This window comes from Crinia signifera, chromosome 8 (genome assembly GCF_055691185.1).
Source record: "Crinia signifera chromosome 8, ASM5569118v1, whole genome shotgun sequence".
Lineage (NCBI taxonomy): Eukaryota > Metazoa > Chordata > Amphibia > Anura > Myobatrachidae > Crinia > Crinia signifera.
Genome location: NC_139224.1, coordinates 166,785,049 through 166,804,485, shown reverse-complemented (window position 1 = coordinate 166,804,485; position 19,437 = coordinate 166,785,049). Strand labels below are relative to the sequence as shown.

Below are 19,437 nucleotides of genomic sequence, written 5' to 3'. Positions count from 1 at the left end.
CCGTGTGACACAGACCCTGGAATTATCCGTGCAGCTCGTTCATTTTACTGAACACAGGGGGATCAAGCCTCCACCTGGTGCTACATTAATCCTACACGAACAAGAGGGAGGGGGGTGGGGGGGGTCCTGCATTCACAAGTCCCGGAAAGAGGAATTATTTTCCACATGTATCATTTTACACCCACTGAACAAGACACTGTTCAAACTCAGGCGAGGTTACCACAACAAGAGATTCCAGAGGTCTAGTTATCAAACGCCGGCGAGTGATGACGGGTGGTGAAGTCCGAGAAGACCGGAGGGACCGCGCCGTAACCCCAGGTGTCGCTGTTCCGGGGGGGAGAGAGGGGGGATTACTTTATACACTATTATAGAGGTCTCAGGATTCTGCCACACTCCAGATAATCACACTTAAAAAAAAAAATCTAAAACTTTGTACATTTAACCAGAGATCACAAGGGATGGCTGACATCTTTGAGGCACGAGGCACAGTCTCACCTCTTAAGGAGAGGATGGGGCACCCAACTGATCAGGGCAGTGAAGGGGGCACAATGGTCAGTTTCCACCCAAAGACAAGACGAGAATAGCCTGAAATGCTTTCAGCTGGCCAGAGAATCCCGGTACGCCCGAGGAACACTCTGCGCCAATTATGGCGACGTCGAGCGCGGCTCTGCGGGGAGAGATTTATATTTCTCGGCCAGGCAGCCAGGAAACCGGTTACTGCGGTGAATACTTAATGGCAACTGTTGACTAGGAACAAACAGGTTAAGAGAGCGACATAAATAACTCCTGGCTAGTTGGTGTAAAGCTTTAAAGATCTCAACACTCCAGCCTTAATCCTATAGTGAAACGGAAACTCATTTAAAATTAAATCGCAAGAATACTGGAGTATATTTTGGCACGTGATAAATCAAAGTATTTAAAAAATATATTTGCGAGGGGGCACTGCAGCGCGCACCTTAACGTGATGAGACCGGTACCGGTCGGCGTGTGCAGAAGCGGACCAGACGCCGCATGGAAATCCAGTGATAACGCGCGAATCATGAAGACCGGGGCAATATAATCCCTCCTGTACAAGGACGTATTCCAAGGCCCAGACATATTTCTCAGAGAGACATGATGGGTATTTATATTGATTGCGAATAAAGTTATTACACTTTCAAATAAAAAAAAAATAAAAAAGTTTTCTGCTATTTGTACGGGTATGTACAGAGAATGGGTGGGGAGTAGCTGGCCCAGGGGAACGTCACATGACTGGACGCGAGCCAACCACGTGTCGCTCACATCAACTCCTGAGGATCTCACTTTATCCAGCTGGTGTTCCCCAAAGGTGATAAATTTAGCAATGAGGCCCGAAACCTTCCAGAGCAGATGTTTTACTGAACAGTTACAGGGAAACGGACGGAAAGTAACCCAACACATCGTCTAAATAGGATATGGTTGCTAGGTCGACAGTATGAAGGTTTACAAACATTAGGTGGACACAAGTTTTAGGCTGATACAAGCTTTAGGTCGACAGTCAAAGTTTGATGTGAGTTTTTCACGTTTGTTTTTTTTTACGAACGTCAACGTCAGTTGACATCAGTGTGCCGCGTCCCCCTGGCTCGCTGCAGTCGTCTCTCCCTCCGTGCACTGTGTGGGTTCCTGAGGACCGACTTTAAGAACCTGTGCCCTAGTGCATGGTAAGATATGAAAGACGGCTGCTGACCCTCTGGTATGTCTGCGCGCCACGTCATTTGCGTCGGCTGTACGGCATAGCCGGCAAGTGTCCTAAGCTCTGCATGGACTTTCTCCTAGGCCGCTCCTGTAACGGAATCACATATTACATCTGAAGAATGAAATGCGCGGCTTATGGTATTAAACCCGGCGCGATGGAAGAATGGGCGGCTGTTTCCCATTTAAACACTGCAGAGCAATCTGTCAAACTGCAGAGAGAGATTAAACCGCGGCGCTGAATGACAAACGTCACCCAGACACAGGACCCCGTTACCCCTCTACACCACATCTGGCCTGTAAAACCTCCGCTCTGGCCTCCGCCGCGGCATTGAGACACGGTGCTGTGACTCTGGGTGATCTCACCAGGCTCGGGTTTACACAGTGTCCTGTTACCTTGGGCCGTGCTTAGGGGGGGGAAACAGGCTGTAGGACAAGTGCATTAACCCTTCACGTGCAACGCATTAGTCAGAAAACCCCCCAAGGTCAGAGGTAACGGGATAGGGAACAGTCTGCAGGAATTCTATATGACTCACTCCTAGCAAATGTTTATTGGTAGACAGCGAGGCCGGCCGAAAGCTATAGAGTGTGTGAAGATGTTTTTTTTTTCTAAAAGGCAAAAAAGTTGAACTGACCACAAAAAAAAATAACATTTAAATGTAAACTTAGGCAGCAATTTATCATGTACTCACAATGTTGACAAAATGTCGACATTTCTGATGACGGCAATCTTAAATCGTTGAGAATCTCAAAATACTGACAGTTGGTGTAAGGGTTAGGTTGCGGCTGGAAGAGTTAGGTACTAGGAGAAGTTAGGGTAAGGCTATGGCAGCAGGGGGGGGAGACTAGGGGAACATTGTGCCGTCAGATAACTTTCGGGCGGCATGGTCAGAAATTCCGATCACATGACTGCTGGAACCCAGAAGATGCTGCTGTAGATGGCAGGGGGGGGGGTTTGGAGAAAACAGCGACACAGGTCATTAATGTAAGCCAGAATTAACAGCAGATTGAAGTGCTGGCTGGACTAGATTATTTAGTGAACAGCACAGTCTTATGCTAGCAGTAACAAGCACCTGTGCAAGATTAACAAAGACAATGAATGGGTTAATTACATGTAGGCGGATGGATTTGTTCAGTTCGGTAGTTCCTCCAAATCTTCGGGGGGGAAAATGTGAAAACCATAAAATAGAGATGGAGAAAGTGAAAGCAGTTTTTGCAGGGACACTGATCTGTTCCAAACTTGCTGGATATGAAGAGAGGGAGCTGTGGATAAAGATTGGAGGTAGGAGCAGATAGGGACTACAAGTCCCCAACATTAGAAACCATTTGTGATTGGCCGGTGGAAGCGAATCCTAACCTGATTGGCCAGTAGTGTCCTGGTGGGTAGTATGGTGGGGGTATGAAATGTATCTATAAAAAAGTGCAAAGTGCACTTTTTTATAGATACATTTTATACCCCCACCTTCACACTACTGGCCAATCAGGTTAGGATTCGCTTCCACCGGCCAATCACAAATGGTTTCTAATGTTGGGGACTTGTAGTTCCTATCTGCTCCTACCTCCAATCTTTCTCCACAGCTCCCTCTCTTCATAGCCAGTGTCCCTGCAAAAACGGCTTTCACTTTCTACATCTTTTAGCACACAAAGGAATAATTTGGTCCGTGAGTGGCCTCAAGTGGTCAGTAATGGAACTTCACCTCATAGAGGGGAGGAGTAGTTAGCCTTTTATATATAGATTGCAGTTTTCTTGGCTTTTAATGTGGACTATGTTGGATTAACAAAGAACAGTAAATAACACTGGCAGCAAATAAGTAAAAAATATACACAGGCAATACGTAAATACAGGAAAACAATAAAAAGCGCTCACCTGCTGAACTTCACTTTCGCCATTTGAGATTTTCTCGGTGTACACAAAAGAGTTGAATATTCTCTGCAACGTAAAGAGACAGAACAGCATAAGAGCTTCGGGTGCAAAAGTAATACGGCTTAATATTAAATAACAGGTCAACAACTTGTGGCTCTTCCTCTGTAGAACTACAATTCCCATGTGCCTTGTATAACAGGGTGGGTTATATTAACAGGCAACCAAATCCAAGAGCCGCATTCGGCTGCACTAAAACCACGTAGAGAGCCATGTATGACATAGGGGCTGATGTACCAAAACAACATGACAAAAAGCTGCCCGTCACCGACAGAGTTACACGGGACCGGTCGATTCCCTTGCGCCAGGCACCTCCCACTGCGCTGAGTATTGAGGCTAGATGTAGGAGGACACACCTATATCTGTTTCCGACATGTAATAATATCATATTATAGTGTTCATTCTAGCACCCGCCATCTTTGAAAACCCATGCAGTTCCTCATCCCTGCCTGGGGGTGTCGCTGTCTGCTGTAGTGCTTCTAGCAGAGTGTGGTCTGTATATCAGCACTGATATGCAAACCAGACCTGTGCTATAAACACCACAGCAGACAGCGACACCCCCAGGCAGGGAAGAGGAACTGCATGGGTTTTCAAAGATGGTGGGTGCTGGAATGAACACAAAATAAAATATCAGCCTTTCCCGTTATACTTTGCTTTCTCTCCATCTAAACAAAAGCAATTTGGCGGCGCTTGTTCCGCAATATGTATAAAGTTACTCGCCAGAGGATCACCTCAACCAGTTCCTTAAATGAACAGGACACACAAATCAAACTTTTTACAATGTGTCAATGCTCCCCCCTGCAAACCCATTGGATTTAGTTTCCCAATTGCCATAGCAGCCCCTTTCTCCATTTCACTGTGGCCGGGAATTGGAGAATGCAAGAAATGTGAACTTGCAGATCTAAAAGGCAGCAATAAATCTCTTCCGCTAAACAGCTCCTAGGGAATGCAAAGAGCCAAAAGAGAGATTCCCTCCTCATCTAGATCACTAGAGCGGAGGAGAGACACCCCGTCAGCTAGCAGGGTACACTTCCCCTGAAAGTTACATTGCACAAAGGGCCTTACACAGCAAGGAGAAACCCAGACAGCAACAGAAGAGCACCCCTAGTGGCCACCAAACGGTTACAATATGTTAAGACATGTTTGCAAGAGACTCCTCCAATACTCCAAAAAACACAGAGCAATCCTAAATGTCAGTAAATCCTCTGGGCTTGGAAGGCAGGCAGCTCATGTTGTTGCAAAGATCAGTGATCTGTAAAACCCACAGCAAAGTGATGTGGAAAGAACCACTGGACTCTGGAGAGCAGCAGAAGTGTGTCTTTACTACCTGCAAATTATACTGAACCATGGCTGCAGCAGCACTTCCTGTATAACCAACACTTCCTACATGGCAAGTGTTGCAATCCACATACATCTACAACATGGGTGCCGAACCACAGTCCTCATGGTAGACCAACAGGCCAGGTTTTAAAGGATAGCCACGCTGAAGAACATTATTTATTTGGTAAATCGGTTATTTTGATTAATCTGTTCTCAAGCATGGATGTCACTTACACCTGGACTATTCCCATACCTTGAAGACGGAGGTTGAAAAAACACTGATCTACAAGAAGGATGAAGGCTGTGAAAAAAAATGGCTAAAATCAAATGCCATGCGGCAAACCTGAAGCTACAAGTGGGATTACTAATCCAGACTCTTCTTCCCCCGAACCCAGATCTACGCCAAACCACACCCAGATCCACAGAAGCCACACCCATTTGTGCAAGTCTGCCCTGTTTTCTAGAAGCAATGCTGCTGGTCCAGCCGTTGCCTGTTCCTAGTGGGCGGTAAGGATGTATATTGGTTGAGCTCAGAACAGCGACTATCAGTGGTATCCATTTGATAGGTCCACAGTGTCTAGGTTGACAGATCAACATGCAAAAGGTTTGTACTCCGGTTTCCGCCCACATTCCAAACATATATTGGTAGGTCAATTGGCGTCCAACAAAAATTAACCCTAGAATGTCTGTGTGTGCGTGTACATGTGGTATGGAATATAGATTGTAAGCTGTTGAAAGAATGTTCAAATATTCTCTGTAGAGCGATGCGGAATATGTGTGCGCTATAAGTAACTGGTAATAAATAATAAATAAATGTGTGTTTTTCGAGTTTTTTTTGGACGTATTTCATACTTTAACGTCCATGTAGATTCTGATTGGGAACGGCGGAGTGAGGCACCATTCCCGAAGCATGGCGAGTAAAGCTATTGGGGGTCCATGTCGACAGGTGTCGACATAGACACTTTGAAAACATTTTTTATGTATACAAGCTTTTTTTTTTTTTTTATTGCAGAATATCATTTGAAAAATTAAAAACATTTAAAAAATAAAACCTCACGTTCACTCTTATGCGTCGACCGCTGGTCAATGTCCACCTTTTGAATGTTGACCAAGACACTTTAGACCTTTCCATCCACACAACCCCTTCAGGCTTCAGCTGACCGGCGAATTGCCAAAATTCAGATTCTACACGTACGTTATGATTCCCTATAGGGCGGTCAGCAAAAATCCAAATCCGTTTATTAATGTTGAACAATACATGGCTGCACAATGGCACAAATGTAATAAGTATTCTAGAACGCATCTTCCTGAGCTAGGCCCGAGAGCATCGCTTCTCCGTCCGCATCAGTGCGCTCTCCAGCCAACCCTTCCGGGAAAAGCGGGGTTCTGGTTTTCATTAAATTCGTGCAGCCAAGGTAACAAGCTATTAGCGAACCTGCCATTTTCACTAGTAAATCCACATTAAATTAGGACTGTACCATTTTGTGAGGAGGTCTAGTCACCCGGCAGTTCAAAGGTAACTTCTTTCCATTCTTCCCCGAGGCTACAAAATAATTGCTCGCAAACTGCCAAGGATACACCGCCATGTACAGAGTGAGGGGGGGGGATGGCAGAGATTTGGTTCTAGATTTATTTAAATCGAGACGCTCAGAAAAAACACAACCTGAGAGGATGTTACAGAACAGTATTTGTCGTCAACAAAAAGCGGAACATGGAAGCCGCGGAATCGGACTTTAAAAATGCAAGAGCCGCGTATTGTTTTTGCTTAGGTTCCGCTTTCTAACTCTTCATGGACACCGTATCTATGTACCGCGACGCCGGAACATTATTATATTTTCCCTCCACGCCGTAGAGTATGAAATACCGCCCGTTGTCACAAGTCCGCTCAAAAAAACATGAAAAAAAATAATGTCAACATTTTCACTGTCATCATTCCCTTTGTCGACCTAATACTTGTGTCGACAGGAAGAACATAATCTTTAAAGAAAAAAAAATCTCTTAAGTGTGTGACAGTGAAAGAGAGAGATAAAGGAGCCTTTTAAATCACACAGCGGTCATGTTGTATTCACGAGAACTCAGCAATCCAGAATGATTATTAGTAGTTAGGAATGAGCAGACCTTTTCTGACAGCCGGGTCTGAAGGAATTCAAGCGAGAATCCTTAGCACCACAGTAGGCAAACTGTGGCTCTGCAGCTAAGAGGGGAACCAGAAATCCCAGCATGCCCTGCCAGACTGATTTCTACTGCGGCGGCGAAGCGTACATGTAGGAAACAACATGCGGAGTAACGCAATGCCACAAGCCGGCTGGTAATTATGGTGCTCGGCGAGCGGAACTTGTGCATTTGTCCACATCGCAACCCAAAGGTCATGTCTGGATGAAACAGACATGGGCAGAGATTTATGAAATTGCAGAGAGAGATAAAGTATATAGAGAGAATGTAGCGTATATTGGAGACTTTACTGGAAACAAACTGGGTAGTAACAAAACGACAAATAGGTAGGAGGGTCCTGCTCGCAAGCGTACAATTTATAATGAAAGGGCCAGGCTGGGCGAGTGTTATACACGTCACTGTAAGGCTTTAGATTATGGACATTTTCCGCTGAAAACATGGTCTGTTTTTGTTCCCGGGCAGGAAAGCGTTAACACCCCAGCGAGCCCCAAACCAAGGTTCCCTGCAATCAGCCTCTCTGAAAAATTGCCAAAAAGTAATCAGCAAAGAATGAGGTTAAAAGTGGAGGTTACAGCGGAGGGGAAAGGCCAGAAAAATAGGTACCACATGTTTTAGACAGAGGATTTAGCTGTGTAACCTGACTACGGCGGCTCCTCCTGACGGCTCCCAGCGACCTTCCACACACAAACCAAATTCAAACCTTTAAAATAAACCAGATGGCAGCGGTACGCCAGGAATATGACATGACAACATTCGCTAACCGGCAACAGGGCAGGAACTGGTGCAAGAGGGGTAAACGTCCGCACGTGGGGACCGATTCCAAGCCCGTTTTCCACTTGCGGATGCAAATAGCGAGCTTTTAGGTGCAGCACATGCGCGGAAGTTAATTTGCGCATTTTCTGCATCTCTGTCCTATCGTTACTCAGACGGATAGTTGGCGGAACGGTTTTTCCATGAATTTGGCGTTTTAGTGTAGCAAGATTCCCTCGTACGCGGGGGAAGGGAAGTCTGTGTCGGATGGTTCAGTACTTATGGCAAATGTTTGCAGATGCGTAAAACCCACGCAAACTACAGGGCACGCTGCGTTTGGGAACCCACATGCCTTATCGCTACGAGTGTATAAACAGAAATAACGGGCAGTCTTGGCACTTGCGCCCATCCCCTAAACAATGTTTTTTTAACTCGCTTCTATGAACATATTAAGGGGGTGATTCAAACTTCATTTTCAACTGACTAATTTCCTTCGGTGTCCACCAAAGATGGGGCGGGCGCTGACCCCCAGCAGGCATCGAGCCCTAAGTGTACTTTGTGGAGCTCCGATTCACGTGTGTCCACTGCTCATCTCCTCGCTGTAATCCCTTTATCAAGCCTCGGATCAATCCTGTCTAATGTGATTATCCACTCACAAATACAGGGCGGGATGTTCTAACATCCGCTGAACTGTATCACCCCCCCTTCGACGGGTACCGCATTTCGCTCTAACATATGCGATCATTAACGCAAGGGACAGCTCTTGCGATAAGAGCCGTCCCTTGCGATGTGGCTCCGCAGGGCATGCTGGGAGGGATCCGTGACACAGCGCTGCGGTACGAACCCTATAGGCTTCTGCCGGGGATCGCCAGCTTTTGCTGCCGATTCCCTCCGCAGCGCTGACACCGCGGAGGGGGGTTACTGCATACAGAAATGCGGTAAAAACCCTGATAATGCGTGGCAGTTGGGAGCTGAGTGTGGTACTTTTATCTCCCCCCAAGGTTTAGCACACAACTAGTTTGGAAAAAAAAAAAGACAGTTAGGAGCAGCTTTATACCAGTACTTCATCTCTCCAATCATTGATAAATATTTCCCATAGACTTAATAGGGGAAAATGAAGCGGTGAGAAAATTGAGAGCAGATCAATATTTTCCGAGAATACAAAATGATCAATTCACTAAACAGAATGAGTCACAAACAGCGAAGACAGGAAATCTGTTCTGCATTACAAAAAAAGTATTCCCCGACGCTCACAATTGGCAACCCCAACGTATCTTAAGCAACAATAACACTTCCAGACTCCTGGATTTCGTATTATTTGTGTTACGGCTGCGCTAGAGTCCACTGAGACGGTATTAAAGATAAACCATGCACAGACCAGGTACAGATCCCGCCGCCCGCCAGCCAGCACACAGACATTGATCCGAAGGATGCAGATGTGGATTTGGGGGGGCTCCGCTAGGCGGTAGAAGAGAAATGCCAGTTGTGTGATACTGCACCATCATGTTCGGAAACTTAGAGATACATACACATGCTGTGAGAGTGATACTAGATCACTTGGAACGCTAAGCAAGAAGGCTCCGCAGACAGCGATGTGCCGCTGAGCGATCTGGTGATTATAGATTTCTCCAGCATGCTGGATATTAATCGCTGGGGTGATAAAAATGCCCCTACTTTGGCCCCAGGCATTGCTAAGCGATCTAGTGAGATCACTTAAGGTGCCCACACACTAGAAAGATCTGCGATCGTAAAAAGTGCACATAAATTAGCGTTGAAATCTTTTGTCCGTGCAGCACGTAAGATCAGAAGATTCAGCTAAAGATCCATGGGAGCGCGTATCGGATCGATATCGGTAAACATCGGATGATATATCGGCCGATTTATCGGAAATCGGCCCAAAAATCGTTCTAGTGTGTGGGCACCTTTAGAAATGCCCGGGAATCGCTACTTGTGTAGACCCCATTAGTACCCATCTATACATTGTGAGGCGGGTGATAAGCCGCCAGCGGCTGCCACCCGTGAGAAGGTTTTTCTGCAGAATCACAGCAGGATTTCAGATAAATTCACTCCACCCCCAGACATCTCATCAGCATGACCAATTTCCGTCAGCATGACCAACACACTGCTATTATATATCTTATCACAAGATCCAAGCGGGGAGATAAGCCCCGGACTGTAACCAGGCGCAGGAGGGTGGGGATCCCAGCTGGGGGGATCTGAGGCCAAATTCATGCCTGTGGTGGATTTCTCACTACTGATACAAAAACAGGGAGGTAGGGGCAGATGTGCTAAGCCTTGAGACGTGATAAAGTGGAGAGAGAAAAGAACCAACCAAATGGCTCCCAACTATCATTTTTAACTAGTCTGTAATGTGACAGTTAGGAGCTGAGTGGAGAGATAAAGTACCCGCCGGTCAGTTCCAATCTGCTACATTGCAGAATGTTTTAAAAAAAATAATAGTTAGGAGCTGGTTGGTACATTATCTCTCACTTTGGGTCAGATGCATCAAGCTTCAAAAAAAAAAAGTGATAAAATGCTGATAAACCGCCAGCCAATCAGCTCCTACCTGTCATGTCACAGGCTGGGTTTGAAAAATGACAGGTAGGAGGTTGTTGATTGGCTGGCTGTTTATCACTCTCCATTTTATCACTTTTGAAGCTTGATACATCTGGCCCAATATCACTTGTCAAGGCTTAGTACACCTTGCCCTATAACATCTTAAATAACTAAAGTAGGGTTAATAGATTATACAGCAACAACCCTTCCCTTCCTCTGCTGCGCGGGGATGATACACGTAACTACCGAATTCACCCATAGCAACTGCTCAGCAATGTTATTTTACAGCCTGTTTTACAAAAATGACAGTTTGGGCTGATTGGTTGCTATGAGCAACATGGCACTTTATCTCTTCTTCAATCTCCCTTTTTGTTTATAAACATAGATAGCGTTTCTATTGCCATGGAGATGGCCGGATAATCCCACTAAAGGCTCCCATACACTCTGCTGATGTATCACATGCAGTCTTGGGAGTTGTCGATGTATCGTATGCGACGCGAGTCATAGCTGTGGAATCTGACAAACCGTTGTGGCAACCATGACTATCTCTGAATCCGATGCTCACAGGTTCACGCATCGAAATCTGAGGTAAGTCACGTACAATATGGCACTTTTCACGCAAATTATCGGCACCATGGGTCGAAATCTTGTGCAAAAGGGCCATATCGTACTAGTGTATTAAATCTTAAGGCCCCATACACTACGCCTAATGTCGGCCCCGACTTCCCCTGAGCTCCTGATATGATTTGGCACTTGATGTGCCATTTTTTACATGTGATAAATCGGATCGATTTATCACATGTAAATCCGGGGGAGCTGTGGGAGAGCAGGGTCTGGGGGAGCTTGCAGGCGGGGGGGGGGGGGGGGGAGGGGAGTCGTCAGGGTCCGTCTGGGGGAGCGGGGACCAGAGACCGGAGAGCGGGGTCCGGTCCGGTCCATGTGTGATGAGTGAGGGTAGTCACCTAGCGGCAGGAGAGGTGGCGGGGAACGGGGTCCAGTTCAGCTGCAGAAGGGGAGCACGTCCAGCTGAGACTAGGTAGCGGCAGCTGCAGGCGGGGAGCACGGAGCGCACGGCGCATAACAGAGTCCGGGTAGCGGCGAGCGGGAGAATAGAAAACATCCTATTCAAAAGACTGGGCGGGCAGGGCGGACGCTGATTGGCTGAGCTCTCGGCCAATCAGCGTCCGCCCAGTCTTTTGAATAGGATGTTTCCTATTCTCCCGCTCGCCGCTACCCGGACTCTGTTATTATGCGCCGTGCGCTCGGTGCTCCCCGCCTGCAGCTGCTGCTACCTTGTCTCCAGTCCACACACTAGCTCACTACCCCTCCTGCAGCTGGACCGGACTCCGCTCCCTGCCACCTCTCCTGCCGCTAGGTGACTACCCTCTTTCATCACACATGGACCGGACCCTGCCCTCCGGTCCCCACGCCCACAGACCAGCTCAATGCCGGCTGCACATAAGATTTATCTTATGTGCAGACCGTCCGACATCCAGATCTGATCCGAAGCGCACAGGACCGCGCATTGGATCAGATTGGATGTCATACCCTACACGATTTGGGCAATTTCACCCGATTTCTCAGCCCGATCCTCCAGAATCGGGTGAAATCGGGCCCAAATCGTGTAGTGTATGGGGGCCTTTAGACCCTGCCATGGGATAAAGAAGCCCACCTAAACAATGGCAGCTTTCTCTAAAGCAGGGATTGGGAAACTTTGTCCCACCAGCTGTTGTTGAACTACACATCCCAGCATGCCCTGCAACCGTTTTAGCATGGCCAAATAGCAAAATTATAGCAGAGCATGCTGGGATGTGTAGTTCAACAACAGCTGGAATGCCAACGGTTCCACATACCTACTCAAAAGGCTAGCCCTGCTGGCAGTTGCAGTCCTACCAAGACAAGGAAATGTCCATTTGGACATTCACGAGCCGAGAGCGGCGGCCATGTCTGCGATGTGACGGCAGCTGGTTCGCATCTGGGTATGAAAGCTAAAACCAGGGGAGGCTTTGGCTCATTAATGCGGGACAGGGCTTTTACAATGCCATACATGTGTTTTAATATCCATTACAATTTAGAGTTCAGTCTGCCCCTTTTTATAGGAGAGCTGTTTTCCGCTGGCTGGTACAAAGAGCTGATTCACGCAGCTGCAATTAGGGGACTTCTCCGCTTCCGAGCCACGCTGCTTTGTAAAACGCTGATTGGGAATATGAAATTATAATGAAAGATTTCAGCCCCTTGGCATACATTCCTGAGTGTTTACAGCTTTTCATACCCTCATTTATATGTCTGTGGGCGGTAGCGGGCATCTTTTAAATTAAATATCAGCAAAAAAAAAAAATTTTAAATCATAAAACAAAAAAGGTTATTAAATAGTGTTTGGCACATGCAGCTGAAGCGTTCCTTTTGTGCGACTTTTATTCTACATGAAGGACGGCGGCCATATTGCATAGCGGGGAACTTCACACAATGGCACCTCTGCTGCGCGCTTTCTGAGGTAACCGAGCAAGCAAAGTGTGACTGGCAGACTCACCCTACGCAATCTCACTGCGCGGATTATAATTGGATATACAGAAGGACATTGATGTAGCTAAAGGTCTACGAGATCTGGAAGCCTCCCCAACTTCTGTGGTGTGGAGTCCATCCCTGTATCGGATATTACCGTAGGCCGGGAAGGCAATGACCTCACCACTGCGCTCACAGCAGGGATAGGAAAGTTGAATCATAAACTGCTGGCGCAAAACACGTATGCAGATGAGAGCAACGAGTGCCGCTGCTTAAACTGTCATAGTCTCAGCCAAACGGGAAAAGAGATTGGTGCCTGGGTAGTGCCCAACCAGGGTTCCAGTCACTCTAGGGCCAGTGATGTCACAGCAGCTCAACACAGTGCAGTCTTTATATCCACTGTACCACATCCAACTAAGGTTGTGCCCAATAGATGCCTGCTGTATTACTCTGCTCAACAGGGAAAACTGTACATGGACTTAATTATTTTTTCAACCCTTCACTATTAAGGATATGAATGTATTTTCATGTGGACCTGTTAGGCCCGCATCACGATACCTGAGGACTGCAGATCAGTAAATCTTTCCCGGTATAAATCGCCGCAGGCTGTGATCTGAATACCTGCCTGCTGGAGCAAGAAGGGGCGAGCGGCGTTTCCTGTGTGCATGTTAGACATTTAATTAAAATGGTGTTTGAGTCAGATCTCGCCGAGCTGCACGGATCACAGGACATAATTATTAAACAACCGACACTGGCGTTATTTGATTAGCACCGTGTAGCACAATATAATTAATCTAGTACTAAAATACCGGCAGAAATAGCGCCCAATTCAGAGACATACATGATGCATTTCCCGACAGTTCGCCGTGAACCTCATGAGAATTGTACACTAATACGACTACGCTCATTTGTGGAGACACATGTCCTTACACGGTGGCAACGCTCCTGCGCCTGGCTACACTATGCCCGGTGCAGAAGAAGAGGCACATGGCGAGAAAAAGCTGCGCTACATAAACCTGAGTTGCATGCTGGTTAGCCCGTGATGCGCAGACAATCGCTGCAGGCGGACCAATCGGAAATCCCGTATTACAACAACATAATGTAACTATTTGCGTAGCAAAGGTAATTATCTGGTGGATAGCAGTGTTACGCTTCCCCACTGAACTAACACAGACAAATAAAGTTTTCGGAATTCATTTAAGAAATAAAAAAAAGGTTGAAAATTATGTGAATCAGCGAAAAACCAACAAAATAGCAGCGCAAACCAAACCCGTTCACACTACATCTGTAAAACAAATCTATAAACCAATATTCTGCCAATTCCATTAGCTGAAAGCATACATTACTGAAGGTTTAACTTACATTTATGACCGCTGGAAGGGACGACCTGTTGCGTTTTTACAGTGAGGCCACTGAAAGACAATTCTGGATGGTTATGCAGATAGCATCAAAAAACAAACATTCTGGGACCATCGGGAAAACCAATGTTTCCTTTCTGCACAGGTAGAGGATTTAGAGATGTTGGGGTCTATGTACCAAGCCTTGGTGGGAGATAAAGTAGCAATCAGCTCCTAGCTGCCATGTTACAGGCTGCATTTCAAAAATGGCAGTTAGAAGCTGCTTAGCTGGTACTTTATATCTCTCCAATTCTTAGTACATAGACCCCCTTTCTCACATACTCTAAATAAGAGTTTGGGGCACATTATCAAAATCTCTGCATTTTTTTATGCTGGGGTTATAAATATTTTTGGCATAAAGTCACATTATGAAAATGAATACTTTCCTGGAAATCTACCATGGTGCTTTTGCCGGGGCGTCGGGCTTCACCCCATAAAAAAACGATTGCATCTCCCCCACCACCACCAACGAGTATTCGGACACGTGGACTTCTAATTGATTTTATAAGAAGAATCTCCAGAATTAAAAAGTGACCAATAGGAGGGGGGGAGAGAATTACAACCCTGTCTGATGATGTGGCTGAAAAGCAGATAATTGAATTGACCCCAATGCTTCTAACGTTTCAGGGAAATATTTAATTACTTATTAAACTACAGAGCGGTATTTATGGAAAACACACAGACTCTTAGATTCTGGGGAGGCGCAATGTTGCCAATAGAAATCGCCTTCCCATTAGCCGCTGGGAGGTTCACGGGAAACAGGACGCCCAATTAGCAGACGCTAAACATTACCAGTGGCCAGAAAAGCATCTGCCGCGCATTAACCATTTTGGAGCCAGGAAAGGCGGAAAGAACCACGCGGACTCTGTCAGTTACACTTACTGGCATTCATTCCGGTGGTTCTATCCTCCACTGATTTATAGGTCCCGGAGCAGCTCACGGAATACATTAGATGGGTATTTCTGTTCCTCTGAAAACAAACACACTGACATAGGATTGCATGCTGCAGGGCGGGTAATGGGGACAGCGCTCCCTTTAGGCTCCACCCACTTTTCAGGTGTCCAGGATTAGTGGCAGTGTCCCATCATGGGTGGGGCCTAATGACACAAGTCGCCCTGTCTCCACAGTGGGCACCTGTATCTCCCTTAGGGATGCCTTATGTCGACAATGGGAAGTTCGACAATCAGTCGACATGAGATTTGTTTTAGCCGACGTGTGCCAACAGGCAGTATTTTGTACCCTATCATCCACTATGGCGTGGTGGGAGAATAAAATAGTGTGCCGAGCGCAGCGATCCACTGTGTCTGAAGCATGGCGAGCGTAGCAAGCCATGCGGTAGACGTAAATGTCGACATTCGGGACTAAAAAAATTTTGAAAAACTCATGGTGACTGTTGACTGTCGACTTTCCCATTGTCGACTTAATGCTTGCACCCACCTTCCGACCTTCAGTGGTCAACTAATACATGTTGACCTTTATGCAGTTGACCCTATGACCCATATGCACAATAAGGCACTTACGAACACATGACCTGTTTTAGTGAGTGTCTAGGTCAACACTTCGACTTTCACTTGGACGACACACAAAATGTCGACAAGTTTTTCAAAATACCATCGCATTGTATGGCATATAGTGTGGCGAGCGCAGCAAGCCACCGAGCCCGAAGCGTGGCGAGCGCAGCGAACCCCGCGGAATACATGTAAAGTAATACGAGTCCGCTCGCCACGCTTTGGGCTCGGTGGCTCGCCACACTATACAAACGTGGATAGTGGGGGTATGAAAGGTTGGAGGACGCGTAGCGCCGCCGCTCGCCACGCTTCGGGTTGGCGTTCATAGTGGGGGTGCATTTAACATTGTAAGCCCCCATTAGGGTGCTTATACAATAAAAAATCATATAGGGGGCTTATACAATTTAAAATCGCATCTCATCGCTGTGCATCGGGTGTATGGCGTGCGATGCGATTATAAGTTGAACAACTTAATATCGTGGGCGCCGTGATAATACGCAAGTACTGATTTTGCTACTTCTCTCCGAGACTTGATCCGTCTCCCCCACAGGACGAGACTGAAGTGGGGAGATCCTTGCGAGTTAAGTCTGCAAGAGGTTTCAATTAAAGTGTTCCAGGAGGCCTGGAGACAAAGCCTGTAACTTATTAACTGCTTGTCCCTCCCCCCACCGCAGGCTGCACGTGCAGGACCAGCCCTGGTACAGACCACTTCACACAGGCACATCTCTCCCCATCTTGCATCTCGGCTTACTACTACAGGCGTACAATGGTGGTTTAAGAGCACGCAGGGAGCTGTAAGAGACGCAACACCTGGAGCGACCGCTCTGCCCCCCGATACTTCTATGGCGTAACCAGACTGCGGCTTCTCTGCAAACATAAAATAAAAACGCCCCAAAAATTATAAAATTTGTAAAACTCATGAACAGAAAGTTCCCGGTAAAGGGCAAAAACGGCCTTCGTAGCTATAAGGTTACAGTAACGGCGAATCACGGCCTAGCCCACATTTTTTTTTGTAATAATTTAGATTAAGTCCGGTACGCTACGTAGGCATGTTCAAACTACACTTCCCAGCATGCCTTGCCCTAGTTTTAGCATTCCCTAATAGCAAAACTATGGCAAGGCATGCTGGGAGTGTAGTTACTCAACAGCTGGAGGGCCATGGTTTGGGCATGGCTGGTGTTGTATTGCTGCCTCACAGCACCAGGGACATGGGTTCGATTCCCCATATTATCCCTGTGTTTTTGTGATTTGTGGAGGGAAACCCAAAAAATGGGGGAACAGGCTGTCGCGGTTCTGCACGCACAACAAAACTGGCGATTCAGTAATGCTGCCAATCTTTGGCGCTCGTATATATTGGAGTGGCAGAACTACGCATACAAGCAGGCCCAGTATTTGATAGCACAACGCCTATCAATTTACTAATGCCCAACTCCAGTACCGAGGTACGAGGCCGTTGGTGTCTCGTGCCTCCAAGGTGTCACTTACTCCTCCAACTTGACAACAGGATGCTGGAAGGCTTCCAAGGCCTAGGGAGCGAGAGTGCTCTGCCCTGAGTCCAGAGATGGATTGGCGTGTTGGTTTATGTTTGTACATGGCTGCAGACCACCTGCATTCCCACAGTGTCAGGCTCAGAGCTTCAGACATTAATTTTACATTATCCCCTTGCACGAGCAGCCAGGAACCAGCACTCCCTCCAGGCTTCGGCTAAATTGAAGAACTGGCACATCCAGTCCGGACTGGCACAGCTGCAAACCAGTCAACACGAATAAGAAGGGAGCGCAGAGCTGACACCAGACGTGCGCTTCCACGAAGAGTGCACATGGCGGTATTCCGAAGCCCCAATAAATGACATTTCTCCTAATTAAACCGGAAAAACAAACACGGTCTGTCCGTCAGCTGGCATTACAAGACGGCACTTGTCAGCATCATTTAGCTGTCCCCAGCGCCTGTCGAGCCGACGTACATCCCCCGATGTTTACTATATGTCACCGGTGTCAGCTTTTCACAGATGGAGCTAAATTAGGTATAAGTGTGTGTAGGTATGGGATCGCTAACCCGCTTTCCCATAAACCCATCATCCGGAATGTCGCTAACTGCAAAAAGAAGAATACAGGTTGGCGGATAGGGTTTAGGTCTCGATACTGTTATTGCAAGGAACGCTGCTAAAAACTTATTTGGTTTTTATTCAATATATGTATATTGGCAGATTTTAGGCACCATGGCCCACCAAATTCCTTCTTCGGAAAACCTCCAGGACCAGGCGAACAGAACAAAATAACCCAAACATGCATTCTACAGAAAGTCTCACAGAATCAAGCAGAGGTGATCTAGAATGAACGGATGATGAAGGGATACGCTCTTCGTAATTAAAATGACAGTTGGGGGCTGATTGGCTGTTGCTTTATCACTTCCACAGGCCTATTATAACTGCCCCTAGAAAAACACATCAAATAGGTCAACAATGTTTTCACTTTTTTGTCCCCAATGTTGACGGACACCGTATCGGTGCACCGCGTCCGCTCACCGTGCTTCGGGCACACTACAAGGGGTGAATTCAATTAGCGGCTACAATTTAGCAGGTGTGACACAGGGGGGTTGCCACAGCCTATAACACCTGGGGCTATTTAATTAGAGCCCCTTATCTTGCCCCGGTGAAATAACGGTTAACAGGTGTCAACGCATAGAATACGGAATAAGTGTGTGCTAACACTGTCATGGCAACCGGACACGCGCTATTTACTGGGGATTTTTCTTCGAGTCTGCCCCATAACTGCAACCTTTTGGGCTAATTGAATAGCATGGCTGCTTCAATTAATCCAGGGTAAATTACCACAATTAACCAAATTCCCCCCATGTCAGCACCACATTACTTTTAATAAAATATAAAAGGAAAGAGGATTAATCAACGGATTAAGGTCTACAAATATACTTGGCAACTCTGCCGCGGTCGAATGATGAACTGCGTTTTCCATTTTTCCCAAAAATGCTTCAGTCGGGCAGGAAACTTTTTGGAACCATGTGCATCGTAATTTTCAGCCAATTGGGTCACAAATGCCCTTAAGTGGCTGTCAAAAAAGTGCATGGGCAATGTTACCGTTCAGTAGAGTGGTCATTATTTGCGTTCCCTTCTCCATAATCTCTTTGGTGCAGATGTACCTGGAAATTACCCCAAAAAATTAAATATAACTGGAATAGAGGTGACAGAAAATCCCATGAGGTTGCTCATAGAGAACCTGGAACTATAACTAGTTGCTATGGGCAACATCTTCATGCTAATTGTTCACTTGATATAGCAACAACAATGGGGGATATCCTATTAGCAGCGGTGATTCGCTGATGCTGTATCATTAATACCCCTTTCACACTCGCAGACCCGGGCCATACCTGGGAATGTGTTCCCGGATGCTTCCCGGGACACTACCCGGGAATGTACCCTTTCACACTGCACTCAGACCTGGGATCGACCCAGGACAGCCCCATTCACACTGATCCTGGGAAATCCCTGCAAATACATATGCATGTCATTAGAAATGGACTCCAGGGCTCTGAAAGATGACATCAGCATTTGTGAGCCCAAGAAAGCTCCAATCAGCAGCTTTTT

At 46.7% G+C, this 19,437-nt stretch overlaps 1 protein-coding gene across 2 annotated transcripts in view; it reads right to left on the bottom strand.

The window, feature by feature from the left end:
* The window catches only part of CACHD1 (cache domain containing 1), an 80,392-nt gene that overhangs the window by 43,663 nt on the left and 17,292 nt on the right, over positions 1-19,437 (bottom strand). Inside the window, exon 2 of one of the 2 annotated variants that reach the window (XM_083157685.1) lies at positions 3,578-3,640. In XM_083157685.1, the coding sequence (XP_083013811.1) occupies positions 3,578-3,640 (63 nt within the window). Of the gene's footprint in view, positions 1-3,577; positions 3,646-19,437 lie in introns of both variants that reach the window. The other variant, XM_083157686.1, reaches the window with a different exon arrangement.